The sequence below is a fragment of the Salmo trutta genome, chromosome 8, assembly GCF_901001165.1.
Source record: "Salmo trutta chromosome 8, fSalTru1.1, whole genome shotgun sequence".
Classification (NCBI taxonomy): domain Eukaryota; kingdom Metazoa; phylum Chordata; class Actinopteri; order Salmoniformes; family Salmonidae; genus Salmo; species Salmo trutta.
This window is the reverse complement of record NC_042964.1, coordinates 19745318-19770425: the sequence shown is the minus strand read 5'-3', so window position 1 is coordinate 19770425 and position 25108 is coordinate 19745318. Positions and strand designations below refer to the sequence as shown.

The 25108-nt window shown below is 44.9% G+C and overlaps 1 protein-coding gene across 3 annotated transcripts in view; it reads left to right on the top strand.

Moving 5' to 3' along the window:
- Window positions 1-295: 295 nt before the first annotated feature.
- slc7a8a (solute carrier family 7 member 8a) overlaps window positions 296-25108 on the top strand; it is a 39353-nt gene continuing 14540 nt past the window's right edge. The window contains exons 1-4 of one of the 3 annotated variants that reach the window (XM_029760320.1): window positions 296-896; window positions 1087-1339; window positions 19721-19925; window positions 22394-22545. In XM_029760320.1, the coding sequence (XP_029616180.1) occupies window positions 1198-1339; window positions 19721-19925; window positions 22394-22545 (499 nt within the window). In that variant the 5' untranslated portion in view covers window positions 296-896; window positions 1087-1197. Of the gene's footprint in view, window positions 1340-19720; window positions 19926-22393; window positions 22546-25108 lie in introns of all 3 variants that reach the window. The other 2 variants (XM_029760321.1, XM_029760319.1) reach the window with 2 other exon arrangements.

The following is a 25108-nucleotide window of genomic DNA, read 5'->3' as shown; positions in this document are numbered from 1 at the left end:
GTGCAAGTGAACATGCTACACTTAGACTCAGGTTGCACCTTGAATAATATTATGAATGAGAGGGAGAGAAAGGTGGAGGGAGAGACAGTGTAGTACTCCACTACGTTTGCTTTGTGTTTTGGGGGGGATATGGTGGTGTACTTACTGTATGGAGCAGAGGTGGGTCGAGGAACAGCTGATCGCTTGAATATGGGGGAGGAGGGTTTGGGTATATGGAACAGGCTGAACTGAAGGAAGAAAACAAGCTCAGGCAATATTGGTGTAGAGAAGAGGAGCGGGCTAGTGCGGTAAAGGGGCGGTCCTACTGTACTCATATGAAGGGATATGTATATTTACCCAATATCTTGTTCACTGCTGAGTCAAACCAAAGCGGCAAGGATACAGCTCGTGTCTGAAGACCAGAAAGGACATTTTTATTGAGGGTCGATTTTGGGGTGGGAAGACACAGCCGTGTGTTTTTCAACCACTTTTGTTTGTGAGTAAAAAAAAAGGATGCTTTAGTCGGGTCTCTCGAGCTCTTGCCTGGAAACAAGGAAGCAGTGAAAGCTATTGTTTTGTGACAGGAGGTTTCTTTCGCAGTATGTCACTGGAATACGCAATTCTTGTTCACTAAATGTACTATTGAATACGTGTTACTTGTTTGCTTAGACATTTTCAATAAGACGTCAAACAGTGAAAATATATTATAGCACAATGAAATCACAAATGTGCTAGTCGCATTACCGGTCAAACGAGATAGAAAGCTATCTCATCTAATGTTTTGTTGTGGTTTCCCGCAGCGCAAACTAGGCATTTGTTTTTTTATTTTACAAAATTCCTTACAACAAATACGTTGGTATTCTGGACAACAGAAACATGATGATGATACAGGGCTAAAAACAAAGTTTATATAAAGTGTAAGTTCACTGACTTTTTGTATATATAAATGAACCATTTGTGTAGTGCGGTGCCCATAACATCTGAAATCTCCATTCGATTTGTTAAGGGTTGAATAGCTATACCTGTATACAGCAACAAGTCAAAATAAGTTGTATCTGATCATCTTCGACAACTTTGGGTGAAGTGTGTTGTGCTGTCTTACCAAAGCGCAAATTGAGCCCCTGCGTCCAAACGCTCATTGGCTGTCAACTGAGAGCGACCACAGGCACCGCTGCAGCAGCAAGTGTCAACGAGGACTGAACAACTCTTATCAGCAAAATGACGGACGGACCAAGGCAACGAGGATGTTCAGCGGCGTCTGGCGGGGATGCTGTCGCCGAGTCCGGGAAAGGGTCAGGAGAAGGAGGGGTGGCTCTGAAGAAAGAGATCGGTCTTGTGAGCGCTTGCGGAATTATTGTTGGTAAGTTAAAAAAAGTAATGGGTATAGATCATGTCCAAATTTGGATGTATATTTGCAAAGGTTTTGATTGTGTGTGAATTATGAATAGGCCTGGTAGAAAATGTAACTGACCACTGCTGCTCAGGTTTGCTGAGAGTTGGTATGCAGTCAGGTTTATATAGTAAGTTCACAGACTAGAACAAAGTAGCGTAAGGTCACCTACTCTATTACTTGTTATTGATCACTTTCAACTTACAATGTGGGTTTTTAAGCTTCTAATGAAGGCTAATTATCATTAATGCCTATTGCATCACTTCAGCAGTTAACAGTCATTCTTTATCTCTCTGTGAGGTGGTTTCACAATCTCTTTGATCTTCAGCGCAAACCGAAACTGTCATGACGTTATCCCCATCGTTACTGGAAATTAAGATGACTGAACTGACATTTTTTTGTAAATGCAAGTTATTTACACCCACGTTACCAGTAGAATTGGAAAACCGAACTAACCAGCGAACTACGCTACGTATAATTTCTAAATCTGATCACTAAATCTGATCACCAGAGCTACAGTGCCTTCGGAAAGTATTCAGACCCCTTGACTTTTTCCACATTTTGTTAGGTTACAGCCTTATTCTAAAATGTATTTAACATATTTTCCTCATCAATCTACACACAATACCCCATAATGACAACGTTTTTTAGAAATGTTTGCTAATTTATAAAAAAAATACAATAAAAAAACGGAAATATTACATTTACATACAGTACAGGCAACAGTTTGGACACACCTACTCATTCAAGGGTTTTCCTTTATTTTTACTATTTACTACATTGTAGAATACTAGTGAAGACATCAACACTATGAAACAACACATATGGAATCATGTAGTAACCAAAAAAGTGTTAAACAAATCAAAATGTTTTTTTTTATATTTTAGATTCTTCAAAGTAGCCACCCTTTCTCCCTGATGACAGCTTTGCACACTCTTGGCATTCTCTCAACCAGCTTCACCTGGAATGCTTTTCCAACAGTCTTGAAGGAGTTCCCACATATGCTGAGCACTTGTTGGCTGCATTTCCTTCACTCTGGGGTCCAACTCATCCCAAACCATCTCAATTGGGTTGAGGTCAGGTGATTGTGGAGGCCAGGTCATCTGATGCAGCACTCCATCACTCTCTTTCTTGGTCAAATAGCCCTTACACAGCCTGGAGGATGTGTTTTGGGTCATTGTCCTGTTGAAAATCAAATGTGCAAACCAGATGGGATGTCGTATCGCTGCAGAATGCTGTGGTAGCCATGCTGGTTAAGTGTGCCTTGAATTCTAAATAAATCGCTGACAGTGTCACCAGCATAGCACTGCTACACCATCACACCTCCTCCTCCATGCTTCACAGTGGGAACCACAAATACAGAGATCATCCATTCACCTGCTCTGCATCTCACAAAGACACGCCGGTTGGAACTAAAAATCTCAAATTTGGACTGATCAGAACAAAGGACAGATTTCCACCTGTCTAATGTGCATTGCTCGTGTTTCTTGGCCCAAGCAAGTCTCTTCTTCTTATTGGTGTCCTTTAGTAGTGGTTTCTTTACAGCAATTCGACTATGAAGGCCTGTTTCACGCAGTCCCCTCTGAACAGTTGATGTTGAGATGTGTCTGTTACTTGAACTCTGTGAAGTATTTACTTGGGCAACCATTTCTGAGGCTGTTAACTGTAATGAATTTATCCTCTGCAGCAGAGCTTCCTTTCCTGTGGCTGTCCTCAGGAGAGACCGTTTCATCATAGAGCATGATGGTTTTTGCGACTGCACTTGAAGAAACTTTCAAAGTTCTTGACATTTTGACTGAACTTCATATCTTAAAGTAATGATGGACTGTCATTTCTCTTTGTTTATTTGAGCTGTTCTTGCCATAATATGGACTTGGTCTTTTACCAAATAGGGCTATCTTCTGTATACCACCCCTACCTTGTCACAACACAACTGATTGGCTGAAACGCATTAAGAAGGAAAGAAATTCCACAAATTAACTTATAACAAGGCACACCTGTTAATTGAAATGCATTCCAGGTGACTATCTCATGAAGCTGGTTGAGAGAATGCCAAGAGTGTGCAAAGCTGTCATCAAGGAGAAAGGGTGGCTTGTCACGACTCCCGCCGAAGTCCACCCCTCTCCTTGTTCGGGCGGTGTTCGGCGGTCGACGTCACCGGCTTACTAGTTGCCACCGATCGATGTTTCACTGTTCGTTTGGTTTTGTCTTTATTGTGTACTCCTGTTTTGAGTTTCCCTAATTATGTTCATTATTTAAACCTCTACATTTCCTGTTTGTCTTGTCGGTGATTGTTTGTCCGTTTAGTGTAGTTGGAGGTGTTTTCTCCAGACTATGTATTTTTAAGAGAAGATGGATTTAATAATTTTAGTAAACACGTTTTGGTTTACCTTCATCCCTGTGTCCTGCGCCTGACTCCTCCACTTCTCTAAGAAGATCCGTTACATGGCTACTTTGAAGAATCTCAAATATATATAAAAAAATGATTTGTTTAATTAACACTTTTTTGGTTACTACATGATTCCATATGTGTAATTTAATAGTTTTGATGTCTTCACTATCATTCTACAATGTAGAAAATAGTACAAATAAAGAAAAACCCTTGAATAAGTAGGTGGGTCCAAACCTTTGACTGGTACTGTAAGCATTCAGACCCTTTACTCAGTACTTTGTTGAAGCACCTTTGGCAGCAATTACAGCCTCGAGTCTTTTTGGGTATGACACTACAAGCTTGGCACACCTGTATTTGGGGAGTTTCTCCCATTCTTCTCTGCAAATCATCTCAAGCTCTGTCAGGTTGTCACATCCTGACCATAGTAAGATGTGATTTTCTATGGTAGAGTAGGTCAGCGCGTGACAGAGGGTGTTTTGTGTTTTTCTATTTCAATGTTTAAGTTCTAGTTTTTCTATTTCTATGTTGTTTTTTTGGGTTGATCTCCAATTGTAGGCAGCTGGTCCTCGTTACCTCTGATTGGAGATCATTTTTAAGTAGGGGTTTTTCTTCCTGGGTTTTGTGGGTGATTATAATTTGTGAGTAGTGTGTATTCTCTCTGCGTCACGGTTTTGTTGTTTCAAGTATTTGGTGTATTGCAAAGTTTCACGATAATAATAAATATGTGGAACTATAAACCCGCTGCACTTAGGTCCGATCCTTTGGACAACCGTGACACAGGTTGGATGGGGAGCATTGCTGCACAGCTATTTTCAGGTCTCTCCAGAAATGTTCGATCGGGTTCATGTCCGGGCTCTGGCTGGACCACTCAAGGACATTCAGAGACTTGTCCCGAAGCCACTCCTGCGTTGTCTTGGCTGTATGTGTCACGGCTGTTTGAAGGAGCGGACCAAAATGCAGCGTGTTCGTAGTTCCACTAATTTATTAGATGTGAAACTGAATGCAATACACATAAATACTTGAAAACACAAAAACAACAAACCGTGACGCAGAGAGGAAAACACACTACTCAAAAGATAATAACCCACAAAACAGGAAGAGAAAAACCCCTACTTAAATATGACCTCTAATCAGAGGCAATCAGGATCAGCTGCCTCCAATTAGAGATCAACCCCAAACAATCCCAACATAGAAATAGAAAAACTAGAACTTAAACATAGAAATACAAAACATAGAACCATCAAAACGCTCTCTGTCACGCCCTGCCCTACTCTACTATAGAAAATGACATCTTATTAGGGTCAAAACGTGACAGTATGCTATGGGTCGTTGTCCTGTTGGTAGGTGATCCCAGTCTGAGGTCCTGAGCGCACTGAAGCAGGTTTTCATCAAGATTTCTCTGTACTTTGCTCCGTTCATCTTAGCATCGATCCTGACTAGTCTCCCAGTGCATGCCGCTGAAAAACATCCCCACAGCATGATGCTGCCACACCATGCTTCACCGTAGGGATGGTGCCAGGTTTCCTCCAGACGTGACGCTTGACACTCAGGCCAACGAGTTCAATCTTGGTTTAGTTCAATCTTGGTTTCATCAGACCAGACCATCTTGTTTCTCATGGTCTGAGAGTCTTTAGGTGCCTTTTGGCAAACTCCAAGCGGGCTGTCATGGGCCTTTTACTGAGGAGTGGCTTCCGTCTGGCCAGTCTACCATAAAGGCCTGATTGGTGGTGCTGCAGAGATGATTGTCCTTGTGGAAGGTTCTCCCATCTCCACAGAGGAACTCTAGAGCTCTGTCAGTGTGACCATTGGGTCTTGGTCACCTCCCTGACCAAGGCCCTTCTCCCCCGATTTCTCAGTTTGGGGCAGTCATCTCCAGGAAGAGTCTTTATGGTTCCAAACTTCTTCCATTTAAGAATGATGGAGGATTCTGTGTTCTTAGGGACCTTCAATGCTGCAGAATTGTTTTGATACCCTTCGACCTCATGGCTTGGTTTTTGCACTGTCAATTGTGGGACTATATAGACAGGTGTGTGCCTTTCCAAATCATGTCCAATCAATTGAATTTACCACAGGTGGACTCCAATCAAGTTGTAGAAACATCTCAAGGATGATCAATGGAAACAGGATGCACCTGAGCTCAACTTCAAGTCTCATAGCAAAGTCTGAACACTTATGTAAATAATAAATACAAAATATTTTTTATAAATTGGCAAACATTTCTAACAACTTGTTTTTGCTTTGTCATTATGGGGTATACTGTTTATGCTGAGGATTTTTTTTTATTTCATCAATTTTAGAATAAGGCTGTAATGTAACAAAATTTGGAAAAAGTCAAGGGGTCTGAATACTTTCCGAAGGCACTGTAAGTAGTAGACTCTCCATCGTTGGAACAGAAGCATTCAAAAACCCATATGGCACCCTATTCCCTTCATAGTGCATTACTTTTGACCAGAACCGTTTGGGACCTGGTCAAAAGTAGTGAACTGTATAGAGAATGGGGTGACTTGGGACAGCCTTTGTTGTTTATATTCCAGAAGAGATGAAGAGACAAGAGTAGTGAATTGCTCCCTCTCGGTCCATAGATTATTCATCATTTAAATATAATTATTAGTTAAATCCACGTAGTTTAACCCCCAATCATTAATGTTTAAAAGGATAGTGTTTATGACCATCCATATTTATTCAGCCATAGTGGTGGTTGATCACCACAACCAACCTTGCCTAAACTAGTGTCCTTGATACGGTCACTCATTTACAAACACATCTGGGCCGTATTCATTCATTTCAAAATTATGTCCAATCAACTGTTATAGACCTATATCCATCCTGCCCTGCCGTTCTAAAATCTTCAAAAGCCAAGTTAATAAACAGATCACCGACCATTTCGAATCCCACCGTACCTTCTCCATTATGCAATCTAGTTTCCGAGCTGGTCACGGGTGCACCTCAGCCACGCTCAAGGTCCTAAACGATATCATAACCACAATCGATAAAAGACAGTACTGTGCAGCCGTCTTCTTCGACCTGGCCAAGGCTTTCGACTCTGTCAATCACCGCATTCTTATCGGCAGACTCAATAGCCTTGGTTTCTCAAATGATTACTGCCTCGCCTGGTTCACCAACTACATCTCAGATAGAGTTTAGTGTGTCAAATCGGAGGGGCCTGTTGTCCGGACCTCTGGCAGTCTCTATGCGGGTGCCACAGGGTTCAATTCTCGGGCCGACTCCTTTCTCTGTATATATCAATGACGTCACTCTTGCTGCTGGTGATTCTCTGATCCACCTCTACGCAGACGACACCATTCTGTATACATCTGGCCCTTCTTTGGACATTGTGCTAACAAACCTCCAAACGAGCTTTAACGCCATGCAACACTCCTTCCGTGGCCTCCAACTGCTTTTAAATGCGAGTAAAACTAAGTGCATGCTCTTCAACCGATTGCTGCCCGCACCCCCCCGCCCGACTTGCATCACTACTTTACGCTACTGCTACTCTCTGTTCATCATATATGCATCGTCACTTTAACCATATCTACATGTACATACTACCTCAATCAGCCCGACTAACCGGTGTCTGTATGTAGCCTCGCTACTTTTATAGCCTCGCTACTGTATATAGCCTCGCTACTGTATATAGCCTGTCTTTTTACTGTTGTTTTATTTCTTTACTTACCTATTGTTCACCTAATACCTTTTTTGCACTATTGGTTAGAGCCTGTAAGTAAGCATTTCACTGAAACTAGTGGTACGTAATGATAATAAGCAGTCCTATTTTTTGCATCTTCAGATTGCGGTCTAGTCATCATCTTTTATTTTTCTGTACCTGTTGTATTCGGCGCACGTGACAAATAAACGGTTCTGACCTAGAATATGTGGACAACTACAAATACCTAGGTGTCTGGTTAGACTGTAAACTCTCCTTCCAGACTCACATTAAGCATCTTCAATCCAAAATTTAATCTAGAATTGGCTTCCTATTTCGCAACAAAGCCTCCTTCACTCATGCCGCCAAACATACCCTCGTAAAACTGACTATCCTACCGATCCTTGACTTCGGCGATGTCATTTACAAAATAGCCCCCAACACTCTACTCAGCAAACTGGATGTAGTCTATCACAGTGCCATCCGTTTTATCACCAAAGCCCCATATACTACCCACCACTGCGACCTCTATGCTCTCATTGGCTGGCCCTCACTACATATCCATCGCCAAACCCACTGGCTCCAGGTCATCTATAAGTCTTTGCTAGTGTGTTTTGGACTGGGATGAAAGGGGAAGGAAACGGGCAGGTGGGTAAGGACTGAGGAGAGTGAGGTGGGTGAGGTGGGCGAGGAGGGTGAGGAGGTTGAAGACTCAGGTGGGTGAGGAGGGTGAAGACTGAGGTGGGTGAGGAGGGTGAGGAGGGCGAGGAAGGGGAGGTGGGTGGGACTGGGATGAAAGGAGAAGGAAAGGAGCAGTTGGGTGAGGACTGAGGAGAGTAAGGTGGGTGAGGTGGGCGAGGAGGGTGAGGAGGTTGAAGACTCAGGTGGGTGAGGATGGTGAGGTGGACGAGGAAGGGGAGGTGGGTGGGACTGGGATGAAAGGAGAAGGAAAGGAGCAGTTGGGTGAGGACTGAGGAGAGTAAGGTGGGTGAGGTGGGCGAGGAGGGTGAGGAGGTTGAAGACTCAGGTGGGTGAGGATGGTGAGGTGGACGAGAAGGGTGAAGACTGAGGTGGGTGAGGTGGGTGAAGACTCAGGTGGGTGAGGAGGGTGAGGTGGGCGAGGAGGGCGAGGTGGGCAAGGTGGGTGAGGAGGGTGAGGTGGATGAGGTGGGTGAGGTGGGCGAGGAGGGCGAGGAGGGCGAGGAGAGTGAGGAGGGCGAGGAGGGCGAGGTGGGCGAGGAGGGCGAGGTGGGCGAGGAGGGCGAGGTGGGCGAGGAGGGTGAGGTGGGTGAGGAGGGCGAGGAGGGTGAGTTGGGTGAGGAGGGTGAGGAGGTTGAAGACTCAGGTGGGTGAGGAGGGTGAAGACTGAGTTGGGTGAGGAGGGTGAGGAGGGCGAGGAGGGGGAGGTGGGTGGGACTGGGATGAAAGGAGAAGGAAAGGAGCAGTTGGGTGAGGACTGAGGAGAGTAAGGTGGGTGAGGTGGGCGAGGAGGGTGAGGAGGTTGAAGACTCAGGTGGGTGAGGATGGTGAGGTGGACGAGGAAGGGGAGGTGGGTGAGACTGGGATGAAAGGAGAAGGAAAGGAGCAGTTGGGTGAGGACTGAGGAGAGTAAGGTGGGTGAGGTGGGCGAGGAGGGTGAGAAGGTTGAAGACTCAGGTGGGTGAGGATGGTGAGGTGGACGAGGAGGGTGAAGACTGAGGTGGGTGAGGTGGGTGAAGACTCAGGTGGGTGAGGAGGGTGAGGAGGGCGAGGAGGGCGAGATGGGCGAGGAGGGCGAGGAGGGCGAGGTGGGCGAGGTGGGCGAGGTGGGCGAGGAGGGCGAGGAGGGCGAGGAGGGTGAGGTGGGCGAGGTGGGCGAGGTGGGTGAGGAGGCCTAATCAAAGCAATGCAATCAGGAGAGCTCAGAGTCAGGTGGCAGGAGTCACAGTCAGGCAGATGGATGATGGGGATTGCATTCTTCACCTACTCCTCCTCCTCCTCCTCCTCCTCATTTTTCACCTCCTTATTCCATTAAACTCAAAGCTGGGCCCTGCTGTAATGAGAAGTGCTGATGGCAGCGCCGTCTGAGGCGTGTGTGTGTGTGTGTGTATGTGTGTGTGTGTGTGTGTGTGTGTGTGTGTGTGTGTGTGTGTGTGTGTGTGTGTGTGTGTGTGTGTGTGTGTGTGTGTGTGTGTGTGTGTCCTCAGAGAGGTTGGACAGTGTCCAAGCAGTAGTTGGCCCCAATCCTAAACTCAACCATTAATGGGGAAAATGCAAAACTACCAACAAGCTCTCACTACAGAATTATACGTTCATCCACTTTCTCCAAACGTACAATTTGAAAGCGTTTTTGTTGTTCCTGCTGCTCTGTATTGTTCTATTTCTCCGAACATCAAATGTAGAAGTTTAAGGGTAAAGTTAAGGCAGTCATTCCGTATGTTTAAAGCAAGGGTTAAGGTTTTGGATAGGGTAAAATAAAAATAGGAAACAGTGTCCACGACCGGGATCAAACACGCAACCTTCTGATCCAGAGTCATGGGATGACGAGACGCCCGTCCACAACACCCTAGCAAAACCCAAGCCCACTTGATGGTGATGGTGCTCACTGTTGCCCCTAGTGGCCGATTTCAAAGGCATTTCCCGAAGTCCTCAGGACATGGATAGACGTCCAACTTTGACACCAATCATCAGCGATCTCCCCGAAACTTCACCGTAGTACTACACTGCTGCTGACACTCTATGTATCATTACGTTTCATGTGTAAAAAGCCTGAGTAGGCGCACGGTTGGCCCGAGTTTTAAGTCGGAGGGCTGCATAGTCTTGTACACATTACAGCTATGCTCAGTATCCACATGTCTTTGTTTTTTTGGGCGGTTTGTTTGTTCCTCGTCGCTTGGTGCTTGGAAGCTGTGGTTAGGACTCTGCTTCTGCAAAGGGAGTAGTGGACTAGTGCGCACCACACAGCACATTGTTCGTGAAAAGGGGACCAGAAAGCGGAAGTAAACAATGGCCGCGTCCCAAATGGGAACCTATTCCAAATAAAGTAGTGCACTATGTAGGGAATAGGGTGCATTTGGGATGCAACCATTGTCCGAGTAAGTAAGCTTTGTCTGAGCTTTAGGCCTGCTACTGTAGCTTCGTTTTAAGGCCAGTGATGTTTTGGCTATATTCTCCTGGAGATTACACATGTTGGGTTTGGCACTTACATGCTCTGGTGCTTCCAGAGTCGATCTACCCTTTTCAAGAAGTGTGCGGTTGCACACTCCCCGTCATAGATTTAACAGTGGCGGAAACTACCTCCACGCAATGTTTCCACCAATCCTACACTTTTAAATCCATCGCGGGAGAGTGCAAGTGCCCACTTTGGAGAAGGGTGGAGAATCGCAGCCTTGGTATCAGAGGTAGGAATGGAACTCACCCTGGAGGATGAGAGGAGGGAAAGAGGGAAGAGTAGAGAGGAAAACCCCCCGTTCTGGAGCATTGTGTCAGAGTGTGCCAGTGATGTTTCTTTCTCGTACAGTTCACACAAAGGGGACCAGGGGGAAAGTGAGAACAGGGAGCAGGAAGTGGAAGCAGGTAGACAGAGAGAACAAGAAATGTGTGTGTGTGTGCATGTGTGTGAGTGAGTGTGTGTGTGAATGGTTGTGTGCGCATCACGGGTGTTCCTTTCCGGTACAGTTCACACAAAGGGGAAGCAGGGCGAAAGTGAGAACAGGAAACGTGTGTGTGCGTGCGTGTGTGTGTGTGTGTGTAAGCGTGCATGCGTGTGTGTTCCACTTCAGTCAGCACTCTGCACCCTTCACTCTCACACACACAGACACACACACAATCTGAATAAGGAAACTAGAAGCTCATCCCACAGATAAGGTGTACCGTAGTTTAACCAGTCTAAACCAGTCTCTTTTACATTGCTCTCACCAGCTCACCAGTGACACTATAACCTAACCCAGTCCCCTCATTGTCTTATCATCAGTGTCACACACAAAGTTGCTGAACTGATGCATTATAAAGCTGACACAGTCACTGCTCACACAGCAGAGTACCAAAGACCACTGGAGTCAACTATCTTGGAGCAGTCGCTTGTTTTTGTCAAGGTTGAGATTTATCATGCTTTTACCTTTCGCCCACTAAGTTAACCTTCCTAAGGAATAATACAGGAGAGGGGTTTAGGCTAGACACTGCACATGTGATATGTACATACAGTACCGGTCAAAAGTTTGGACACACCTACTCATTCAAGGGTTTTTCTACATTTTTACTATTTTCTATGAAATAACACATGAAATAACACACAAGGAATCATGTAGTAACCAAAAAAGTGTTAAAAAAATCTAAATATATTTTATATTTGCGATTCTTCAAAGTAGCCACCATTTGCCTTGATGAAAACTTTGATGAAAGCTTTGGCATTCTCTTAACCAGCTTCACCTGGAATACTTTCCAACAGTCTTGAACGAGTTCCCACATATGCTGAGCAATTGTTGGCTACTTTTCTGTCACTGCTGTCTAACTCATCCCAAACCTTCTCAGTTGGGTTGAGGTCGGGTGATTGTGGAGGCCAGGTCATCTGATGCAATACTCCAACACTCTCCTTCTTGGTCAAATAGCCCGTACACAGCCTGGATGTGTGTTGGGTCATTGTCCTGTTGAAAAACAAATGATAGTTCCACTAACACGCAAAACAGATGGGATGGTGTATCGCTGCAAAATGCTGTGGTAGCCATGCTGGTTAAGTGTGCCTTGAATTCTAAATCAATCACAGACTTTGTCACCAGCAAAGCACCCCTACACCATCACACCTCCTCCTCCATGCTTCACGGTGGGAACCACACATGCAGAGATCATCTATTCACCTACTCTGCATCTCACAAAGACATACCGGTTGGAACCAAAAATCTCAAATTTGGACTGATCATACCAAAGGACAGATTTCCAACAATCTAATGATCATTGCTCGTGTTTCTTGGCCCAAGCAAGTCTCTTCTTCTTATTGGTGTCATGAAGGCCTGATTCACGCTGTCTCCTCTGAACAGTTGATGTTGAGATGTGTCTGTTACTGGAACTCTGTGAAGCATTTATTTGGGCTGCAATTTCTGAGGCTGATAACTCTAATGAACTTGTCCTCTGCAGCAGAGGTAACTCTGGGTCTTCCATTCCTGTGGCGGTCCTCATGAGATCCAGTTTCATCACAGCGCTTGATGTTTTTTGTGACTGCAATTTAACCTTTATTTTAATGTAACCTTTATTTAACTAGGCAAATCAGTTAAGAAGAAATTCCTATTTACAATGACGGGCTACCCCGGCCAAACCCTAAAGCTGCTGGGCAAATTGTGCACCACCCTATGGGACTCCCAATCACGGCCGATTGTGATACAGCCTGGAATCGAACCAGGGTCTGTAGTAACGCCACTAGCACTGAGATGCGGTGCCTTAGAACGCTGTGCCACTCGGGAGCCTATTTGAAGAAACTTTAAAAGTTCTTGACATTTTCCGGATTGACTGAATTTCATGTCATAAACTATCGTTTCTCTTTGCTTATTTGAGCTGTTCTTTCCATAATATGGACTTGGTCTTTTACCAAGTAGGGCTGTCTTCTGTATACCACCCCTATCTTGTCACAACACAATTGATTGGCTCAAATGCATTAAGAAGGAAAGAAATTCCACAAATTAACTTTTAACAAGGCACACCTATCAATTGAAATGCATTCCAGGTGACTACCTCATGAAGCTGGTTGAGAGAATGCCAAGAGTGTGCAAAGCTGTCATCAAGGCAAAGGGTGGCTACTTTGAAGAATCTCAAATATAAAATACATTTTGATTTGTTTAACACTTTTTTGGTTACTACATGATTCCATATGTGTTATTTCAAAGTTTTGATTCATTCACTATTATTCTACAATGTAGAAAATAGTACAAATAAAGAAAAACCCTTGAATGAGTAGGTGTGTCCAAACTTCTGACTGGTACTGCACGTGTAGAGAAATGTTGAAGTGAAAGAGAACATATGTGTGTTAAAACACGCTCGTATACACACACACACACACACACACACAGACACACGCAAACCATTATCAAACTACACCACTAGCACATTCAAATCTCAAACAGATCGGTATCAATATCTTTGACTTTGAACTTTAAATTCTCCACACTCAGCTCCGACTGCAAGCTCTAACATACAACCTTTGGCCCTGGAGCCCTATTGGCTGTCAACGTTTATGAGCCAATCAGTCAGCTTTCTGATTCTCAACCCCTGACCTCTGATCCCTACTGCTTTGTCAGATCTTTGATGGGACGCGAGTAGTGAACCTGTCTGAACCAGAAACACACATACACACGCATACAGGCACACACACAGTCTCTTTCATGTTTCCTTGCTCTATAAACTGACTGACAGTCTGATGCTTATAGAGGCTGTCAGGGCATTGTTCTGATGTTCAGATGTAGTGTTGGCTCCTCCCTAGTACACGCTAATACACACGAGCCTCTCGTTCCTCATTGTACTCTATAACCCCTCTCCCCCTCTTTCTCTCCCTCTCTCTCTCTCTCCCTCAGTCTCTCTCTCCATGACTCCTCATCCTCAGTGCTAACTCAGCACATTGCGTTCCCACTGTCTGCTGGCGGGCTGCTCATTGCTTTTAAAACAACATTTTCTCTCTCTCTCTCTCTCTCTCTCTCTCTCTCTCTCTCTCTTTCTCTCTGTTTATCTCTCTCTGTCTCTCTCGCTCTCTATCTGTCTCTCTCTCTCTGTCTCCTTCGTCCAATTTTCTCCCTGCCACCATTCTTTTTCCCTCTCATCCATTTTGCACTACACCAATGTTAATCTCCCATTGTTCTGTTTTTCTCTCCTCCTCTTTCCACACACTCTCATTAGAACTGAGAGGCGGAGCAATGAGGGGCCTTAACGGCCTTTGGTGCAAAGCTTACTCTTCCCCAAGGGTCTGGTAACACAGTATTCCCACTGGGCACAGATGTCAATTCAATGTCTATTCCACATTGGTTTAACGTCATTTTATTGAAATGACGTGTGAACAATGTTGATTCAACCAGTGTGTGCCCAGTGGGTGGTCTCTCAGTGATATACACTGAGTGTAAAAAAACGTTAGGAATACCTTCCTAATATTTAGTTGCGCCCACATTGCACCCCCAGAGTTCTTGGCACAAACCAGTGCACCTGACACCTACCACCACACCCCATTCAAAGGCACTTAAATCTTTTGTCTTGCCCATTCACCCTCTGAATGGCACACCTACATAATCCATTTCTCAACTGTCTCGAGGCTTAAAAATCCTTCTTTAACCGGTCTCCTCCCCTTCGGCTACACTGATTGAAGTGGATTTATCAAATCAAATCAAATCGTATTTGTCACATGCGCCGAATACAAGTGTAGACCTTACCGTGAAATGCTTACTTACAAGCCCGAAACCAATAGTGCAGTTCAAGAAGAGTTAAGAAAATATTTATCAAATAAACTAAAGTAAAAAATAATCAAAAGTAACACAATAACATAACAATAAGGCTATATACAGGGGGTAACGGTACCGAGTCAGTGTGCGGGGGTACAGGTTAGTTGAGGTAATTTGTATATGTAGTTAGGGGTGAAGTTACTATGCATAGATAATAAACAGCGAGTAGCAGCAGTATTCAAAACAAATGGGGTGGGGGTAAATGTAAATAGTCCGGTGGCTCTGGTACCGCTTTCCGTGCGGTAGCAGAGAGAACAGTCTATGACTTGGGTGACTGGAGTCTCTGACAATTTTATGGGCTTTCCTCTGACACCACCTATTTTATAGGTCCTGGATGGCAGGAAGCTTGGCCCCGGTGATGTATTGGGCCGTACCTCTGTAGCGTCTTACGGTCAGATGCCAAGCAGTTGCCATACCAGGCGGTGATCCGACCGGTCAGGATGCTCTCGATGGTGCAGCTGTAGAACATTTTTAGGATCTGGGGACCCATGCCAAATCTTTTCAGTCTCCTGGGGGGAAAAGGTTTTGTCTTGCCCTCTTCACAGCTATATTGGTGTGTTTGGACCATGATAGTTTGTTGGTGATGTGGACACCAAGGAACTTAAAACTCTCGACCCGCTTTACTACAGCCCCGTCAATGTTAATGGGGGTCCTTTTTGGCCCACCTTTTCCTGTTGTCCACAATAAGCTCCTTTGCCTTGCTCACATTGAGGGGGAGGTTGTTGTCCTGGCACCACACAGCCAGTTCTCTGACCTCCTCCCTATAGGCTGTCTCATCATTGCCAGTGATCAGGCCTACCACTGTTGTGTCGTCAGCAAACTTAATGATGGTGTTAGAGTCATGTTTGGCCACGCAGTCATGGGTGAACAGGGAGTACAGGAGAAGACTAAGTACACACCCTTGAGGGGCCCCATTTTTGAGGATTCGGCGTGGCCGATGTGTTGTTGCCTACCCTTACTACCTGGGGGTGGCCAGTCAGGAAGTCCAGGATCCAGTTGCAGAGGGAGGTGTTTAGTCCCAGGGTTCTTAACTTAGTGATGAGCTTCATGGGCACTATGGTGTTGAATGCTGAGCTGTAGTCAATGAACAGCATTCTCACATAGGTGTTCCTTTTGTCCAGTGTGGAGTGTGGAGTACGATTGAGATTACGTCATCTGTGGATCTGCTGGGGCAGTAAGTGAATTGGAGTGGTACTAGGGTATCCGGGAGGATGCTGTTGATGTGAGCCATGACCAGCCTTTCAAAGCACTTCATGGCTACCGACGTGAGTGCTATGGGGTGGTAATCATTTAGACAGGTTACCTTCGTGGTCTGCTTCAAACATGTAGGTATTACAGACTCGGTCAGGGAGAGGTTGAAAATGGCAGTGAAGACACTTGCCAGCTGGTCCGCACATGCTTTGAGTACATGTCCTGGTAATCCGTCTGGCCCTGCAGCTTTGTGAATGTTGACCTGTTTAAAGGTCTTGCTCACATATCGATGGCGGTTACGACATCGTAACCGCCATCGATAAGAAACAATACTGTGCTGCCGTATTCATTGACCTAGCCAAAGCTTTTGACTCTGTTAATCACCACATCCTCATCGGCAGACTCAGTAGCCTTGGTTTCTCAAACGATTGCGTCGCCTGGTTCACCAACTACTTCTCTGACAGAGTTCAGTGTGTCAAATCGGAGGGCCTGCTGTCCGGACCTCTGGCAGTCTCTATGGGGGTCCCACAGGGTTCAATTCTTGGGCCAACTCTTTTCTCTGTATACATCAATGATGTCGCTCTTGCTGCTGGTGAATCTCTGATCCACCTCTACGCAGACGACACCATTCTGTATACTTCTGGCCCTTCTTTGGACACCTCCAAACGAGCTTCAACGCCATACACCACTCCTTCCGTGGTCTCCAACTGCTCTTGAACACAAGTAAAACAAAATGCATGCTCTTCAACCGATCGCTGCCTGCACCTGCCCACCTATCCAGCATCACTTCTCTAGACGGTTCTAACTTAGAATTTGTGGACAACTACAAATACCTAGGTGTCTGGTTAGACTGTAAACTCTCCTTCCAGACTCACATCAATCATCTCCAATCCAAAGTTAAATCTAGAATTGGCTTCCTATTTCGCAACAAAGCATCCTTCACTCATGCTGCCAAACATACCCTCGTAAAACTGACCATCCTACCAATCCTCGACTTCGGCAATGTAATTTACAAAATAGCCTCCAATACCCTACTCAACAAGCTGGATGCAGTCTATCACAGTGCCATCCGTTTTGTCACCAAAGCCCCATATACTACCCACCACTGCGACCTGTACGCTCTCGTTGGCTGGCCTTCGCTTCATAATCGTCGCCAAACACATTGGCTCCAGGTCATCTACAAGACCCTGCTAGGTAAAGTCCCCCCTTATCTCCGCTCACTGGTCACCATAGCAGCACCCACCTGTAGCACGCGCTCCAGCAGGTATATCTCTCTGGTCACCCCTAAAGCCAACTCCTCCTTTGGTCGTCTCTCCTTCCAGTTCTCTGCTGCCAATGACTGGAATGAACTACAAAAATCTCTGAAACTGGAAACACTTATCTCCCTCACTAGCTTTAAACACCAGCTATCAGAGCAGCTCCCAGATCACTGCACCTGTACATAGCCCATCTATAATTTAGCCCAAACTACTACTTCTTCCCCTACTGTATTTATTTATTTTGCTCCTTTGCACCATATTATTTATATTTTAACTTTGAACTTTCTTCAAACTACAAATCTACCATTCCAGTGTTTTACTTGCTATACTTTATTTACTTTGCCACCATGGCCTTTTTTTCCTTTACCTCCCTTATCTCACATCGTTTGCTCACATTGTATATAGTCTTATTTTTTTTCTACTGCATCATTGATTGTATGTTGTTTTACTCCATGTGTAACTCTGTGTTTTTGTATGTTGTCGAACTGCTTTGCTTTATCTTGGCCAGGTCGCAATTGTAAATGAGAACTTGTTCTCAACTTGCCTACCTGGTTAAATAAAGGTGAAATAAATAAAATAAATAAATAAATAAAAACATCGGCTACCGAAGCGTTATCACACCGTCATCCAGAACAGCTGGTGCTCTCGTGCATGCTTCAGTGTTGCTTGCCTCGAAGCGAGCATAAAAGACATTTAGCTCGTCTGGTAGGCTCACGTCACTGGGGAGCTCGCGTCTGGGTTTCCCTTTGTAGTCCGTAATAGTATTCAAGCCCTGCCACATCCAACGAGTGTCAGAGCCGGTGTAGAAGGATTCAATCTTAATCCTGTGTTGACGCTTTGCCTGTTAGATGGTTCGTCTGAGGGCATAGCGGGATTTGTTATATATGTCCGGATTAGTGTCCCGGACCTTGAAAGCGGCAGCTCTAGCCTTTAACTGGATGCGGATGTTGCCTGTAATCCATGGCTTCTGGTTGGGATATGTACGTACAGTCACTGTGGGGACGACGTCGTTGATGCACTTATTGATGAAGCCGATGACCGAGGTGGTATACTTCTGAATGCCATTGGTCTGTGCTAGCAAAACAGTCTGTACCGAAACATCCGTGTCATCTGACCACTTCCGTATTGAGCAAGTCACTGGTACTTCCTCCTTTAGTTTTTGCTTGTAAGCAAGAATCAGGAGGATATAATTATGGTCATATTTGCCAAATGTAGGGTGGGGGAAAACTTTGTATGCGTCTCTGCGTGTGGAGTAAAGGTGGTCTAGAGTTTTTTTTCCTCTTGTTGCACATGTGACATGCAGGTAAAAATTTGGTAAAACAGATTTAAGTTTGCCTGCATTAAAGTCACCAGCCACTAGGAGCGCCGCTTCTGGATGAGCATTTTCTTCTTTGCTTATGGCCTTATAGAGTTGGTTGAGTGCGGTCTTAGTGCCAGCATCGGTCTGTGGTGGCAAATAGACAGCTACGAATAATATAGATGAGAACTCTCTTGGTAGATAGTGTGGTCGACAGCTTATCATAAGGTACTCTACCTCAGGCGAGCAATACCTCGAGAATTCTTTAATATTAGACATCGCGCACCAGCTGTTATTGACAAAAAGACACACCCCCCACCCCTCGTCTTACCACACGCCCCTTTTTACTTCGTCTTTTCTTCACCTAAATGACAGGGATTTGGGCCTGTTCCCGGGAAAGCAGTATACCCTTCGCCTCGGACTCGATAAAGTAAAAAGCTTCTTCCAGTTCGTGGTGAGTAATCACTGTTCTTATGTCCAGAATATATTTTGGGTCATAAGAGACGGTGGCAGCAGCATTATGTACAAAATAAGTTGAAAATAAGTTACAAACAACGCAAAAAAATATATAAAAAAATAGCACAGTTGGTTAGGAGCATGTAAAACGTCAGCCATCAAGTGACATCGTTAAGGGATCATAGCTTTCACCTGGATTCACCTGGTCAGTCTATGTCATGGAAGGAGCAGGCGTTCCAAATGTTTTGTATACTCAGTGTAGATTACACTCAAGGTTGGAATAGGGATTCTGTAGGAGGTGGAACTGGGCTTTTGTTACACATATTGATTAGAATCGCTCTCCATTGTTTTCACTCTGTTCCACTCCCCCCAATTGAGCTCCTGATTGCACCCTGTGACAGATGCTGGTGTCCCGTCGATAACAGTCCCCTCTCCCCTCATCATTAGGTGGTGGGACAGATGTTTTTATTTTATTCATTTAACACTTATTTAACTAGGCAAGTCAGATGTTCTCTCACTTATAATGTTCCAACCTCCCTTCAGCTCTTCCAGCTTATGAATGACACTGGTGTCACACTAATAATCGTTCCCCTTTCTCCTCAGTGTCTCAAATAACTGTTTGTGTCACATGAATAACCATCCCCCTCTTCTTCTCTCTATCCCAGGTAATATCATCGGCTCTGGGATCTTTGTCAGCCCTAAGGGCGTGATGGAGAATGCTAGCTCAGTGGGTCTGGCACTGATCGTGTGGATTGTCACCGGCATCATCACGGCCATTGGAGCGCTGTGCTACGCCGAACTGGGTGTCACCATCCCCAAGTCAGGGGGAGACTATTCATACGTCAAGGACATCTTCGGAGGACTGGCAGGGTGAGTGACTAGATCTGTGGTGTTTGGTGACCTTTGACCCACAACATACAGTACCAGTCCAAAGTTTGGACACACCTACTCATTCCAGGGTTTTTTTTTTTTTTTTTTACTATTTCCTACATTGTAGAATAATAGTGAAGACATCAAAAATATATTTTAGATACTTCAAAGTAGCCACCCTTTGCATTGATGGCAGCTTTGCACACTCTTGGCATTTTCTCAACCAGCTTCATGAGGTAGTCACCTGGAAAGCATTTCAATTAACAGGTGTGCCTTGTTAAAAGTTAATTTGTGGATTTCTTTCCTTCTTAATGTGTTTGAGCCAATCAGTTGTTTTGTGACAAGTTAGGGCTGGTATACAGAAGGTAGCCCTATTTGGTAAAAGACCAAGTCCATATTATGGCAAGAACAGCTCAAATAAGCAAAGAGAAATGACAGTCCATCATTACTTTAAGACATGAAGGTCAGTCAATCCGGAAAATGTCAAGAACTTTTAAAGTTTCTTCAAGTGCAGTCGCAAAAACCATCAAGTGCTATAATGAAACTGGCTTTCATGAGGACCACCACAAGAAAGGAAGAGAGTTACCTCTGCTGCAGAGGATAAGTTCATTAGAGTTACCAGCCTCAGAAATTGCAGCCCAAATAAATGCTTCACAGAGTTCAAGTAACAGACACATCTCAACATCAACTGTTCAGAGGAGACTGCGTGAATCAGACCTCCATGGCCGAATTGCTGCAAAGAAACCACTACTAAAGGACACCAATAAGAAGAAGAGACTTGCTTGGGCCAAGAAACACGAACAATGCACATTAGACCGGTGGAAAAATGTCCTTTGGTCTGATGAGTCCAAATTTGAGATTTTTGGTTCCAACCACCGTGTCTTTGTGAGACGCGGTGTGGGCACGTCTTCCCTGTGGCTCAGTTGGTAGAGCATGGTGTTTTCAATGCCAGCATGGTGTGTGCAACGCCAGGGTTGTGGGTTCGATTCCCACGGGGGGCCAGTACAAAAAAAATAAAAAAATAAAAAGAATGCATGAAATGAAATGAAATGTAGGAAATGTATGCATTCACTACTGTAAGTCGCTCTGGATAAGAGCGTCTGCTAAATGAAAAAAAAATAAATAAATAAAAGATCTCTGCATGTGTGGTTCCTACCGTGAAGCATGGAGGAGGAAGTCCCTCTCTCTCTGTCTTTCTCTCTCTGTGTCACTCACTCACCCTCTTATCTTCTCCGACAACTTCTACCCAGAACATATCATCAAACCTTTGTCCACATTGATTGAAGACTGTCTGTGTGTTCATAGTGTTCTCCCAGACGGTAAACACACTCAGATTGAGTTTTGACCTTGTCTTGTAACAGTCTCATGGATACATGGGTATTTTCAGATAGGAATCCACCCAGACAAAACAGCACCTCAGACTATTGTTAGTGTCCCATTATAGACATCAATACATCAATGAGAAATTTACAATGAAACATGATCTTCTACCCAGAACCAACTGATATTCTCTGTTTGAAGGCTTTGTTTGGTATGTTAGAAATGGTCTCGAACTGTTTCCTCCAGGTGCCTCAGATGTTTTGGTTTGAAGTTTTTCGGGTCACATACTGTTCCCCTGTTTCCTTCTCTCTGTGATACCAAGCTACAATCAGGGAGTGTTTGTTTGGATGGTGTACTGTATAGGAGTAGGAGGAGGGTGTCGATAAGGACACCCCCGTGTTCCCGGGGTGGAGTGGACTCTTCCACGGAGACTCTCCACAGGTCTCAATAGGAGTTTGTGGAAGCGCCCACTCACCCCAGCGGTGCAGGGCCAAGCATTCCAGGGGCCAGACTTGGTGGTGGTGGTGGTGACATACAGTCGTGATGACACGCTATCCGCAGTGTCAGCAAATAAAGTCCTTAACTGATGGCTCAGCTTTGGGGCTTTACTTTAATCTTACAGACTTATTGCTTTGTGAACATTTTTTAACACACACACACACACACACATATAGAAACACTTAGACATACATTGGCTCAACACTCGCTCACACACACGCATAAACACACACACACACACACACACACACATCTTTGTGAGGGACAATCAGGCTAACAAGGTGGACGCAGTGAAGTGTAATTCTTGCTCCATAAGCTTGTGGAGAATTTGTGGAAAAACCATGTCCTAATGTGGCCTCCTCTCTAGTCAGCTAAATCTCAACTCCCCATTGCCCCCTCCCTAACACACACACACACATTCTGAGTGAATAACCTGTATTCTTCTAAGTGTAGACTCTGCCCCCTTGATTCCATATTTGATGCAATGTTATCCAGTCGACCTACTGTATGTGTTACCACACTCTGACCTGAAGCTAGTGTGTGTGTGTGTGTGTGTATGTGTGTGTGTACGTACGTCAGTGTCTAAATGCCGTTCATAACCCTCATTAACCCCTCTGCCTCCATCTTCTCCCTCCCTCCTTCTCCTGTAGGTTCCTGCGTCTGTGGATCGCGGTGCTGGTGATCTACCCCACCAACCAGGCAGTCATCGCCCTCACCTTCTCCAACTACGTCCTACAGCCCCTCTTCCCAACCTGCTTCCCGCCGGAGAACGGGCTGCGCCTGCTGGCCGCCGTCTGCCTACGTGAGTACCCTATATCCTGGAGGGAGGGGGGGATGGTGGGGGGTGGAGGGATGTTGAAGAGTTGAATGGATTGAATGTGACCGACAGAGAGGGGGGGGAGACACTTTCAGCTGTGCAACAATTACTGAAAGTCTTAAAAACTCTTTCAACTTTGACAACTTTAAATGAGTTATCCTGTAGACACACTTTTGTCAACTCTCTGCATGCCAAGGATTCTTTGTTTGTGTTGTAGTAGCGCCACTTGGTGTTTTGGCCGTGATCCGAGCTCTCTGACCATGGGTAAAGTCACACATGGATGTGAAAGAGAGACAGATAGAAGAGTGGAAAGGGCGGGAAAAGGACATAAGAAAGAAAGAGGAGTGAGACATCAACAGACTGTTCTTTCACAAATCTAAGAATATGGGATCGGTGCCAGCAGTAGCTTCACCTGGTTTGCGCCTTATAGCTTTCACCTATCCAATCATATCAGATCTGTGAACGACAGTGAAGGGCAAAAAGAAGGGAACAACTTTGTGAGGTTCTGTCTCTCCTTTTCTCTCTCTCTCTCTCTCTCTCTCTCTCTCTCTCTCTCTCTCTCTCTCTCTCACACACACATCCTCCTTCTGCCCTTCTTTCTCTTCACCCAGGTTCAAAGAGCATGTAAGGAAGAGAGTGGGTAAAAGAAGGCAGCAAAAAAAACAGCAAGAGTGTAGCAGAGTGGGAGAGTGTTTTAAGACAAACGGATACTTGTGTTTGTTCCACTCTGAGAGTCGTAGTGCCGGACCTCTCTAAGAACTTCACACACGCTGCCCAAATACCACAAGCAGTGCTCAGACAGTCAGTGAGAGACAGACACACCTTTCTAAACAAGACGTTTTGCCGCCAAATTTTTGCCGACTTTTCTTTATATCTGAAAGGTGTTGCCGGCGACAAATTCTGTACTTTTATTTCCTCCAACTGACCTAGTAATCATTGCATTATTATGTTTAAAATTCCCGCCAACCCCTCAGTATAAATGTCCCCTTTCATCTTACCGGCTTTGGCATGCACTAAACCATGAACATTCTATTGTTGTTCTTTTCCAATTTCAAACTTGTAACTCATTTAAATAGCAGTCTGGTCCAAATAGCAACTTTACCTGCTCTATTTTGTGGACACATAAAAACATCAGTTTAAAAATTGATTTTGGATAGCTAAATCTAGCAAGCCAGGCAACTAAAAGCCACTTTATAGAAATTTATTTGGTTTGTTGCTAACGTTAGCTTGTTAGGTGCCCAATTGTTTTAATAGGCAACATACCGTGAATCCTATGTGGGAAAAGTAAGAGAGAGGGAGAGAGCGAGATGGGGAGAAAGAGAGAGAGAGACAGAAAGATGGGGAGAGAGAGAGAGAGAGCGGGGGAGTGAGAGAGCGAGAGAGACAGAGAGGCACAGAGAGAAAGGGAACAGAGAGAGGGAGTACGAACAGTGTGAAGCTAGTTTGTGAAAAGCAACAATCTCCCAAATAATGTCTTCTGTCTGTTAAATCTTTCCAAAAACCCCTAACAACTGTTTAATTATCATTTTCAAATCAGTATTTTCTAAGAACATCGTATCAATAGATCTTTGCACTTGGATCAATTGTTACTTGAGCAACTGATTAATAGTTTGGGAAACTGTTCTTTAGTGTCACCATTCACGTCTACAGTACCCACTTTATCTGTAATGCACCTGTATCCATCTTGTTGCCCGTAGAGCAGTACACTCTGATAGCTGAACCCTTATTACATTACATTTACATTTAAGTCATTTAGCAGACGCTCTTATCCAGAGCGACTTACAAATTGGTACAATTCCCCTTTTTCATCCCCCTCTTCCCTCCCTCCCTTTTTCTGCCCTTCCTCCATCTCTGTTTTTTGGGGGGGTTTCTTACTGCCCCTGAACGTACAGTACACTCTGGATCTGTGACTGGCTGACTGTGTCTTGGGGAGGGTGGGTGTCAAGAGATATTCTGTAGGTTGTGTTATACAAGAGGTTTTATGTGTCTAAGAGAGTCGTGAGAGTCCAGACGTCCTTTCTGTCTGTTTTCTATCACAGAGGCCCTAGAAAATCAATATACAATCTATAGCAGGTATGGGGATGTTTTTGGTGAGGGAGTATGTGTTTCCAGTACCTGAATGGTGCTGTACAATCACTTATTCTGACTATACACCAACAAAAACTAAAAACTACAATACAGTATATATATATTAACTGCCCCCCCACACACACACACACACTCCCGTACCCCACTCCTGTTTTTGTAAACACACAACCACTATCCATTCATTGGTCACTGGGGATAGACTCGTGCTGCAGCTACGGGCATACTTTAGGAAAGTGTTGTGGTTCAGAAACGTGCTGCAAGCCAGCTCCTCCTCTCTCTCTGTCTCCGTGGCCTGGAGTTGCGTGGTGCCTTGTTATGGAGTCCCTCCGAATGTCCCAGTGTGTACTCAGCTTACAAACAGCTGAGAATGGCTCAGGTTCTCAGAACGGAGCCCTGTTTCCCAGGTGTTAGCCAGTACATGTTACTCTTAGCCTGACCACATGTAGAGCAGAGAGGAGTG